At 40.5% G+C, this 12,381-nt stretch overlaps 1 protein-coding gene across 1 annotated transcript in view; it reads right to left on the minus strand.

Moving 5' to 3' along the window:
• The window catches only part of LOC140994255 (protein kinase C-binding protein NELL1-like), a 255,459-nt gene that overhangs the window by 172,734 nt on the left and 70,344 nt on the right, over positions 1-12,381 (minus strand). The window contains exons 5-6 of the mRNA XM_073463824.1: positions 8,479-8,575; positions 495-567 (exon numbers count right to left, since the gene is read on the minus strand). Coding sequence (XP_073319925.1) covers positions 495-567; positions 8,479-8,575 — 170 coding nt within the window. The remainder of the gene's footprint in view (positions 1-494; positions 568-8,478; positions 8,576-12,381) is intronic.

Consider the following 12,381-nt stretch of genomic DNA (forward strand, 5'->3'; position numbering starts at 1 on the left):
CAGAAGAGCCAAAAAAAAGAAGAAATTCATTAGCCTGATTATTTGGACAGGGCACACGGCGGCCAGCTACAAACAAAAGGGTAGCCTCACACATCTGTTTGCTCTTTGTCTTAGGCTCGTGGCTCGTGTTAGTATCAATAATAAAGCAACAAGGTGTGATTACATGCCATATTGATCAGTAGCAGAGACAGTGTCACAGCGGTGGCCTCGTATCTTAATCTGTTTGACAGTAAACAGATGGAGAAACAAGGCAGGGAGAGAGGAGGCTGCGCTGAATCTGAATTATAGCAAAATGAAGATTACTGGAATAGAGGAAGAAACAAACGAGGGAGGGAGGGTTTCTTCATGATCAGTGAGGAGAGGTCACCATCAGCTGATGCACAGCTCACTTCAGCCCAATTTTATAATGACAGTAATGGACTGTACTCTCTTTTCTTCCTTCTATTCTCTCAGAGCATGGTAAGGGCACTATGTATGATCATCATGATACTTACTGCGGTTAAGGTTAGGACACTGTGTAATGTAGCCATTGGGAGCGAAAATAAACTTCACATCCTGGATAACGCCCTGTAACACAAAGGGAGGGGTGCAGGGAAAGGACAGAAAGAGACAATGACAAATAAGCATTGGCAAAATCATAGAAAATCTCTTTACATATAATGTCAAAAAACATGACCAACAAAGAGTTAGGGCCTCATTTTCATGGCAATGCAAAAGATGATGCAAGCACCACTTTGACAATTTAATATTTTCCTTGTTCAAATTTACTCTGCAGATCATGAGGTGCTCAGGCAAACTCTACAAACATCAGACGGGTTGACAATAACTCGTTTTTTTTGTCTGCTTATGCAGGAGACATAAGCCGGGCTCATTAATCCTGTGCATCACAGCTTCTATTCCTACTGGGACATAATAAAAAAAAATAGTGGTTGGTATTTATTCTTGAAATGCATTACGGTGCAAATGCTACTGTGACAAATCTGAAGAGATGATGCAACCATTTGCAATATATATACTATATACTGTTGGATTAATGTGATCATAAACTGCTTCACTAAACCATGTAGACTTGTAGTGCTGTGTGATCACATCAGGCTGCTCTGCACCTTCCAGTCAAAAACATGATTTCCTGGAGAAGCAATTTCATCATTTGTTTGAAAACAATGTAATCAGTGATGTGACAGTGTCTTCATATTTATAATTCGCCACACCCTCAAATCTATATTCAACCTCACCCAGCCTTTTGTACTTCGCCTCGCTGCAGATACATGAACCAAAATAGCAGTTGCACTTGGAGAATCCCCCACAGCCTCCCCGCCCCTGAGACCTACCACCATGCTGTGTTTGATGTTGCACTTGTGCTTTGTGATAAATGTTAACATCAGTATGCTAATATGCTCACAAAAACGATGCTAGCATATGGATGTTTAGCAGGTATAATGTTTGCAATGTGCACCATCTTAGGTTAGCATATTAGCAGAGAAGAATCAGTCAGGAAGGATAAGGAGAGAACAACTGTCTGTGGCCACCACATGCAAAACCATTCCCCTTTGGGGGTTGTCTTGGTTTTGCCTCTCCACTGCACCTTTTGTCACTTTCATTTGCACCAAAGCAGGTGAAATTCCTTCACAATCACTTGTGCTTCCTTAATGGACAGATTGATATCCCTGAAGTTAAACTGACTTGGGGTTATACTGTGAAGAAAATGTTGCCTTACTTTTTTTGAGCAGTGTGTCATGGGGCGCTGAGGATAGGAGGCACCGTATGACCGTATGAACCAAAATAGCAGTTGCACTTGGAGAATCCCCCACAGCCTCCCCGCCCCCGAGACCTACCACCATGCTGTGTTTGATGTTGCACTTGTGCTTTGTGATAAATGTTAACATCAGTATGCTAATATGCTCACAAAAACAATGCTAGCATATGGATGTTTAGCAGGTATAATGTTTGCAATGTGCACCATCTTAGGTTAGCATATTAGCAGAGAAGAATCAGTCAGGAAGGATAAGGAGAGAACAACTGTCTGTGGCCACCACATGCAAAACCATTCCCCTTTGGGGGTTGTCTTGGTTTTGCCTCTCCACTGCACCTTTTGTCACTTTCATTTGCACCAAAGCAGGTGAAATTACTTCACAATCACTTGTGCTTCCTTAATGGACAGATTGATATCCCTGAAGTTTAACTGACTTGGGGTTATACTGTGAAGAAAATGTTGCCTTACTTTTTTTGAGCAGTGTGTCATGGGGCGCTGAGGATAGGAGGCACCGTATGACTCCTGATGAGCAGGTCAGCACCTTGCATGACAGCCCCAGCCATCAATGTATGAGTGTGTGTGAATGGGTTAATGTGACAAGTGTTGTAAAGCACTTTGAGTGGTCAGTAGACAAGAAATGTGCTATATAAATCTAAGTCCATCAATTAAGTTGTATGGCAATCCAAGGTCAGGACTAAAATGGAAGACCAATTGACATGGTGCCACTACCATCCACACTTTTGTAGATAAAAATATTAAAGGAGGAGACTATTGTTTTATTTTAAGATCAAAATTGTTGCCGAAATTGACAGAACGTACTTCCAAACTGTTGACAATGTGATCGATGGAGCATCCAGACGACATTTCTGGAAAAAAGTCGTTGTTGTTGAGTTTTTTGAAGATTTTTATGGTGTGAACAGCAGAAACAAAATTGAATTTCCTCCATTTTATTGTATCTCAAAGATGAATACCGCAAAACCTAATCCAAAACCCTCTGCCTGTCTATTGGCTACATACCACTAAAAGTAAGTGTTGAAATATGTTTGTCTGTGGCAGAGTTGAGCATTTTTATATCAGCTGGACTCAGATCTGCGTTGAACTAAACACAGTAATATACAGACAGACATCCTTTAATCTGCATCAAACTCTAAATTTGGCCTAATTCCATGGAAATCTTGAATTCTAGAAAACTCAAAATTAGCTGATTAACAACAGCAATTGATGATAAATCAGCCTCTTAAATTAGATCAATGTCAGGCTTCTCTCTTGAACAGTAGAGCAAAATCTTTGAAAGTTTGAAAGTGCTGATATTTTAGAAATGGTAAACAACCCCAAAAAAATGTTTTTAAAAATAAACCTATTACCATTCTGTGTATAAAGCATTCATTTGTAACTGACCTAATGCAAATGTACTTCAGTCATAGGCAGAAGTAAATGGCCTAAAGCGGATGGGGCTCTCTCCTTTAACAGACTGTCCCTCAATCACTCTGAGTGACAGGCTATCTCCAGGGGTGCAGGGCTGGTAAATAGAAGCTTCATGATGACCACAGAGAACAATCTCTGAAAAGAAGCAGCCCTCTCTAATGGAAAACCAAACTTCTAAAACACTGGGGTGCCCACGCACACACGGGGGTAATATAATTTCACCGTTCCTTTAAAGTGCCTACTGAAAACATGCTGGAAGGACATTAGAATTCACCACCTCCAGCACAGTTGGCATCAACTCGTCTCTGCTTTATGTGTATGTGAAATCCATTTACAGTGCATTTGGCCAGCCTCGATGCAAGCAACACTAGCCTCCATTTCACACGGAGACACGGAGAGAGGGAACCTTGAGGCGAACAGGCTTGCAGCACAGATTGAGAACAAACGCACTCACACATGCATACCCACACACACACACACACACTCACACACACACACAAAGTGAGAGAGAGAGGCTGTGTGAGCAGTGGAAGCTGAAGGAGAGATTGTCAGTGTCACTCAGAATGAGAATGAAGGTGTAGATCACAGATGTCTGTCCCGGTGGTGTAATATAGGGGTCCTGACCACACATCAATGTCAATGATCAGTAGGTAATTCAAACTGAAGTCATGAAATCTCTCTCTCTCTCTCCCACACACGCAGAAATGTGCACATATTTGTTTCATCCCTCTGCCAAAGCCTATGGCTGATATGTCTAAAAAATAATAGACAAGTCCAATTACACAGCTGCATTTCAAGACATATACAGTATACAGTTAGAGCCTTGACACTTGCTATTATTTTGTCTCTGTGCAGCAGCGCCTTGCATGAGAAATAATGAAGAATGACTTTAAATAAATGTTGTTCCTTGTCTCCGAGATTTATTGTTTCAATAGGCAATTGTTTATATGACTTTTACCAGAACAATTTTATAAGGTGATAAACTCAGTGGGGTATGTGTCAAGTTCTTCTGCCTAATTGGCCAAAAAGTTAATTAATCAAGCCCTAGCGTGTTTACACCCACGCTGTGTCTGATTTAATACAGATAAGACACAGAAAAGGCAACAAGGGAGTTTTTAATGGCCGAACAATTAATTGTTTTTTGACTGCCAAGTCAGTCACATGACCTAAGTCCAGGTGATCACGTGATTTCTTTCAGACATATACATAGCATTCTATTGGGAGCCTATACATACAGACTACAGTCTGGATGTGAACATATTTAACGTAAGGCTGGAAGACAACACTCAAACATCATTGTTTCAAAGCCACTGTGCTGGAGAATAGAGACAACGTAATGAAAAAATATGTCACTGAAGAAATTCTTGCAGATGGCGTGGTGTGTTTTCATGCATTTGTATTTGTAAGGGTTAAAAAAAGAAAAAGAAAAAAAAATCCTCAAAGTAATATGACTTGAAGCTATTTGAAGGTTCAGTTAAGGCTCACGCTGTGCAAAGGGAATGAATATATCCATTGAGGATCCTCACAGGTAGAGTAGGTGTATGTGTGTGTCTGTGCTTGTGTGTGTGTGCTTGTTGTTTATGCACCATTTGTCTCTTTGTGTCCCCAAACAACCACAAGTTCACTCACCGTTATTGCTGATAAAATTACCTTCACTTAGCTTGTCTGTTCCCTTTTGCAGTCATAATTTCCAGTTAGCTAATTTATTATAGCAATAATAGGCCGGGCATGTTTGGACAACACTTCACCCTCAGGCAACATTGACAGAGGTTTATTATCCTGGGTGAAGATTTATCCTGTTATTCTTTCTTTTCTTTTTTTCTTTCTCAAATTGATCATGCACAACATGACCTTTCCTTTTCTAGCTGGATCTGACAACAAAAAACTCACTTGCTGTTCATCTCTCAGAACTAAAGCAGCATCAACAAAACTATTTTATAAGTGTGAGAGGGGAGAGACAAAAGACGGGTGAATAGAGAGAGAGAAAGAGAGATGACAATGATGACGATGATGATCTTCTCAAATAATAATTAAAGGAAAAGTTCACCCAAAAATGAAAGATCAGTCTTTATCTACTCTCGCTCATGCTGATGGAAAGTCGGTTTTGAACAAAACATTTTCGGAGCTTCACAGTAAAATAGTGTTGCATTCTCCTAAAAAATTGAAATAGATGGGGACCCGTTGATAAAAAAAACAACCCAAAAAAATATAAAATGGCTCTGGCTTGTCTGGCCTGATCAAAATCTCCAGAAGCCCTTGATTTATTTACACCCTTGACGTGTAGTCGAGCTTGTGTACCCACTTCAGACGGGGTGCGTGCTAATGCTTTTAGCTTAGCAGCTACAGTGAATGTTTTCGCTAAATAAAGGGAGTGAATCGCTTCTTTTTAAATAAATTTGTAACCTCGGGGCTTCTAGAAACTTGGATTACACCCGAGGAACTGTATAAAGCCATTTTCTGCAGCAGAGTTTGTACATTTTAAAACAAGTCCCCATCTGCTACAGTTGTTTAGGATTATGCTGCCACCACGAAACCTCATCCGACTTTCCATCTGCATGAGGGTGAGAAGATAATCACTGAATTGTCATTTTTGGGTGAATTTATCGTTTAAGACACTAATTCCACTCAATGTACAATGTTTTCAATCCTCTGTGTTGGTGACGGATTGTAGAAGGGTGACAAAAAAGCTGTGATTGGTTAGTCACACTACAGAAAAGAAGACAAAGAGAACATTGTTTGTTCTTCTAGCCATGAGCACATTTTTTGCACCTTGTTTTTAAATTTCAGATGAGAGTCAATGACAGTTGACATTTTGCATATGAGCTCCAGAATGCACACAACAACTAGGTACATATCGGCATAATAGGCAACATAACAACGATATGACCTTGAAATTAAGCAGTTTTACTTTTGAATGATGATGAATGATGCTGATTCTGAAATTAGGGTAAATTCACTCCAGGCTGTACTGTATTAAAACTAATATAGAGTTGAACAGAGTGAGAAGGAGGAGAAAATTATGCTGTGGATGATACACAATTGAAATAAAAGAAGAAAGACATGAACGAGGCATAAACAAACTAATTTAAACAACCAGGAAACAGAAGAGGCATAAGACAGACTGAGTGTTAGACCTAAGCTCTGAATCTCTCACATCCAGGTTGGCATTTCCTTCATCATTCTGCCTTATGTAACGTGTTCAGGCTTTCCATCATTGTCGGCGGTAGATTCATTACCGTCTGCGGTGCATGAAACACAGAGCGTTTCACAAAAGCCCCAGTTCCAAACGAGCCAACGGTGTCCCTGAGGAGTCAGCATCCTTGGCACAATGGATTCTAGATAAAGATAATTTATAACAGTTGCTCCTTCAGATGGAGAGGCTCCTGAGAGGAGGCGGCACGAGGACGAGGAGCGTCTCAAGCCACTGCGAGGGCTCAATATGTTTTATTTAAAGGCCTAGTTAGCTCGTCTTATCATTATCCCACTCCTGAGTCCTGAATGGGCTAGATTACAGCTGCTGCTTTATTTTACCTCCTATCTCCATCTGCAGTGTTACTTCGATAGCTCTTGCCCATTTTTCCGTTTTCTTTTGCCTCTTGCTTCTTTTCTTTTCTCCTGTTTCCCAATAAGCTCTTCAACCTTCTCTGCTTTAGTCATGAGGAGACATAGGGTCTGTTTATCCTCTTGTCTTTAGCAGGTTATAGTAGGGAGCAGTTGAGAAAGTGTGAATGGAAAAGCAAAGAAGTAGCGATGTAAAGATGGACAATATGTTTTTCTCTCAGTCTGTTTCTCTATTTGTACGCGTGTTGTGTCTACCGAATCACCAGAATGAATGTTGGCAACGTAAGTTTCTGCAAACTACGGTTATGTTGCAACTTTACATTTCTTTAAGTTGATTTTTTTATGTTTAAATAACAACACTGTACTGGTTGGGTTAGGTTTCCACACCAGAAACACTTGATTAGGTTTAGGAGAAGATCATGTTTTCGGCTTAAGGTGTATTTGTAAGAAAAGTTGATTTTGAGTCTCGTCAAATAATGACGCTTTGGGATGGCAGCCGACCCGTCCTACAATACCAAAGCGTCAGTTTTTGACGAATTGTCATTATTTGTAAGATATTCTACTAAGTCCTAGACCTAATTCTTTTTATTTCAGATCTAGGTAGGCAAGCACAGATGGTCTCCATCCTTGGAATTTTTTTGATATACATTAAATTAAGGGACATAAACTAAACAATGGGGCACCTGCACAGTGAACAGAGACTTACACGGATAGTGGTTTATATCTGTTGCTGTGCATTGCTGTTTATTCAGCTGCTGTGCCTTTATTCTCATTCTGTAGCGAGACTTGGATCAAAATGCAAAGCTATTAATTGTGTGAAAACTAATACAATCAGCTGATAAATATGCATGAGTAAATGGAGATAATTATGTTATTCTTGTTCTAAAATGCCCCACTGATAACACCAAGCAACAGGTCCTTGATTCAAGGTGTTACAAGTGCACCTGTCAGCCGACATGCCAACTCGTCCTGCTGTAATCCTAAGAGGAGAACCTCCTCATTCCCTCTGTCACTTCACACGGGCCTGTGCGCTTCCACACCATCTGTCTCTGCTGCTGACAAACACTTTTGAGTGCTCCCTGCACATGGAGGGTAGACAGACTCACTGAGCTGACTGCGGGTAGGGAACTGGATGATGGAGCTACGTCTTTCAAGACCAGAGCTTTCCTGCAGAAGAAGGAGCTTCTTGAAGTCATGATCCAAGTGGAGATGAAGGAGGAGGAGGAGGAGGAGGAGGAGGGGGAGGAGGAGGTAGAGGGAGGAAGAACAGTTGGCTGGTGTGCAGCAGCGGTAGTGTGAAAGTAAGGGTGAGAGAAATAATTTACACAACAGTAGAGACTTCTGGCAATCAATATGTTGCATAGAAGAAAAATAAAGGGCCCATTGATTGAATGGCGGGTGGGCAGGAGAAGAGGGAATATCAAGAGCGTGTGCATGTCTTGGCGACGCTCTGTCATATCCTCTACCTGCTGTGACCACATGCAGGCGCCTAAGAAAATGAGCAGTGATTAAAAATCAACAACATTGTAATGGACTTGGGGAAAAAGCGTTTCAAAGCACATGCTGAGCTTTTTTGCTGCTCATCTGTGCTCCTCTTGTATCTTCTACTTGACTCTCGTCCCCCACACAGCCTACTGAAAATCTGGCCAATTACAGCAGTTGCTCCTGAATGCGAAATACATTCAGGAATGTGAAGGCAGTGTGTGTGTGTGTTTGTGTGTGTGTGTGTGGAGTCTTACCTTGAACAGGCCGTGTTTGTGGCTGTGCTGGCCGAGCCACACTCCACTGCCTGGGGTGAGCTCCATCTGAGGGGGGTCTATCACCCGCTCATAAATCCTGCCAACAACAAATCAGAAGAGAATGTTTGGTTATGATAATGACACACACAAACACATTTCTCTTTTTGTCCAGGCCTGGCAGGAACACTGATCCAATACAGCCGAATACCAGAGTAAATCCAGCAGACCATGTGCATGTCCACTCCCTCCCTCCCTCCCTCTCTTCCACCCTCCCTCTTTTCCCGCTCCCTTCATGAGAAGCGTTGAGCAGAGGCTGCTCTCCTCAAGCATGACAGCCAGTCTCACACCACAGCTCTCTAACACAGTATTGATATCTGGACCTGGGATGTAGGCTGGATTAACCGCCCGACTCCTGACACAGACACAAACAGGCTCTGGCATTATCAAGGCAAACATCCTCAGCATCATTCAGCACCAATTTTTCCTGCACTAAGGTGGGCTTAACGACACCAGCGAGCTCCGACGGGCCTCTGTGAGAATGTCAGAGAACAATTTGTCAGGTTTTCTCCTCCTCATACTATGAGCCCATGCAGAGAGACACACTCAGAGTAGCATGCTCATTTCTCTTGTTCTCTATTTCAGCTTCATTGAAAGGCAGTGATGGAACGTAACTAAGTACATCTATTCCATTTTCTATTTTCTGCTACTTTATACTTCCACTCCACGACATTTCGGAAACAAATATTGTACTTGTACTCCACTACATTAATTTAGTAACTTAAGTTACCAGTTACTTTGCAGAATGCATGTTCCATCAGAGCCAAAGTAACACATTTTTAGTACAATTTCTTTTATCGCCACTTGAATAAATATATAAACACTGATTGTGATAGTGAGAAAAATGCTGAATGTTAAAGCCGATGATCGGTTGATCCCATGTATATAGTTACATGTAAATATATGTATGATTTCATTTTACTTGTACTTTTGATTCCTAAGTAGATTTATTGCCAGAACATTATTTTTTTACCAAAGTAAAATTTAAACACAATATCTTTTCAAATATGATTTTTGGTCACTTTTTACAACACTGTTGACAAGGCATTACAGGTTTTGATCTCTGACAGAGGAATTGCAGCATTATGGTCGGCTTTACTGTACTTCATAGAGAGGAGAAGGAACACCCCATAGAGTGGGACACAATCTTCGAAAAAATGTTTATGGTACCGAATGGCATGAGACAAATAATGATTTCATGGCACGTTTGATCCCGTTTCAATCGTGCCATAAATTACACATTTGATATCTGTGAATGTACAAGGACAATTTTCAACTCGAGAAAGTCAGTTCTTCATTAAACAGTTGAAGTATGAGACTTTGAAAATATGTAAAGAGAAAGAATACACAACCAACAGTAGCATAAGTGATGTTGTCTTGCTTAACGCTCACCAAAACCCATTAACGAAACTACACAATACTGCAGCTGACAATATCACCAAATTATTTTTTTTTTACCTTTTCAAGTCCCTTTGCTTTGCCAAGATGACGGCCATGGTGGTGACATATATTGGGCGAGACAATGTAGTTCACACTAACTTTGCAACAAACTGTAACTTCATTTAAATAGACAAACATCATATGTGTAATTCATGGCACGATCCAAACGGGATTAAAAAAAATATTTGTCCCTCGTCATTAACTACTGCTACTTAACTTTCTGAAGGTCCCATGGGGCACACTGGAAGGGGTAGGACCTCGCTTCTCTATAATGTTAAGGAGTCATTAGTGTGAAGAGGAAATAGATCATCGTGCAGAGTAAAATGTTGTCTTATTTGTGGCAGAAGTTGTTTCCAAAACAGAGTAGAAGACAGAATGTGAGCCAAAATCGTCAGCAGATGGGCAGCTGAGTGGTCTTGATATATGACCATACCAATCTCCTGCACATACAAATCACATGCACACTTTCAGCTTATACTCCTACAGCTCCATTAAGCAGTATTTTTGTTATTAACACTGAGTGAAATGACGCCCTGTAATGTGAAAAGATAGCTAGTGCTGCTAATCCCCAAAGCTTTACAGCTTTCAAAGATTTCGTCAGCTTTTGGTTTTGCACACACGGCTCTCACCAACTCCCCTATAAAGCCACAGTGCATGCACACAAGCTGCCTGCCAAGAACAAAGTGGAGGTAAAATATTTTTCTCAAGAGATAAGGGATTAACTCATGACTACAGTAACTGTTAATATTACATTAGACTTGACAGGTGGCATGAATATGGGCTCCATTGGGACCTGTAACTGTAAGTTACTACAGCAATTTGACCAAAAAAAAGTATTTAATGCACTTTAACTTATTTTTAAATGTGTACAATCTGTATGTTGGTTTTCGTGCACAATTGTGATCAAATGAGACGTTCACTGTGAAGATCATCAGCCTCCACCCGCAACTACAGCATTTGTTTGTGACAAATATATCAAGTTACTGCTGTCAAACCGAGAGAGCTATGACTTCTAAATGACGTGCAATTTGGAAGATTTAAATATGAAACGATAAACATTCAGAAAATCACCCACGTGGTTTCCTTTAACGCCATAAAAAAGCTATTTTCTTCCAGTGACAGAATCAAACAGCAGCAGAATTTGTCATCTTAATAAATGTTTGAGTCACAGTCAGGGTCACTTTTGTGTGTCCAATAAATAAGTACAAAGTAGAGAAAAACAATGCCACGCATTACTAATTATAGCTCTGTCATTTGTATGCACACATGTTCTTTCACACCTTTCTTCCTTTGATTTATACTTTTTTAATAGTAGTTTGTTTATCTAAAACAAATATGATGTTATGAGTACGGATTTTTTACTTGTTAATGCCGATTTAGATATATTTTCCAGGAGGGGTTTTGTCTTCACTGTAATTACAAAACAGAACAGACGTGGATGGATGAAAACATAAAATGGCGTGTTAGTGCTGCAGTCCTTCTATGCTGCTCATGCTGTAGCTATCTGAGTTCCCACCTGCTGGGTGGGCTGTCACCGGGTAGAGAATGTAGAGGTCATGTGATTATACTCTATTTTGTCCCCCCGCAACCTTTCTGTCTTTTCTTCCCTCATCTTCCCCTCTCTTCAGCAGCTCAGTGGCAGTAAAGAGTGGGAGTTTCATACTGGGAACATTGGAGAGCCGCGATGGCAATTAGAATAGCGATGCGCTCACAGGCATGTTTGCATGGTTTGACACCACAGGATGCAGCCATCAACAGCTAATTATAGAGGACCTACACCATTCAACATACTATACAGTAGCTGTACTGATAACAGTGCTCTTCAGCTGCCACGGTGCAGGGTTGAATGAGGAATGGCTACAGTTGACAAGAAGGGAATGTGAATGAATGCAATGAATGTGTGGAAGACATTTTGCATTCATCATTAAAAAATCATCCATTTTTCTCATAACATATGGCATCTAGCCATGCAGTCATACAGATAAATTGACATTTTGTCTCATTCATACTAGCCTAACAGTTTGCTGTTTACACAAGCTTTGAAACACAATGTATTTGTCACTGAAGTTAGTGCTGACAGCGATCAATCATCATAAATACATCTACGAAATAAGAATAGTTATTTTTGGCACTCTTCTAGATAATGGAAATAAATAATTAAATATAGATATAGAGCAGGGAGTACCAGCCTGGTAAGCAACTCCACTGTGACTTACTGTTGTGCGCCAATGATGAAATCAGATTGCGACATGATGGAACGAGGCCTTTTATTGAATGACATCTTCGTTAAAAGCAAAGTTTATTGGCTGCTCTCTTAACCTCCAGATAAAATGTTGTAAATGTATGTTTCAGCTAACCACGGATATGTTGATACTTATTTTCAGTTTCATGTTATGGCAACGCTGT

This window comes from Pagrus major, chromosome 4, assembly GCF_040436345.1.
Source record: "Pagrus major chromosome 4, Pma_NU_1.0".
Lineage (NCBI taxonomy): Eukaryota > Metazoa > Chordata > Actinopteri > Spariformes > Sparidae > Pagrus > Pagrus major.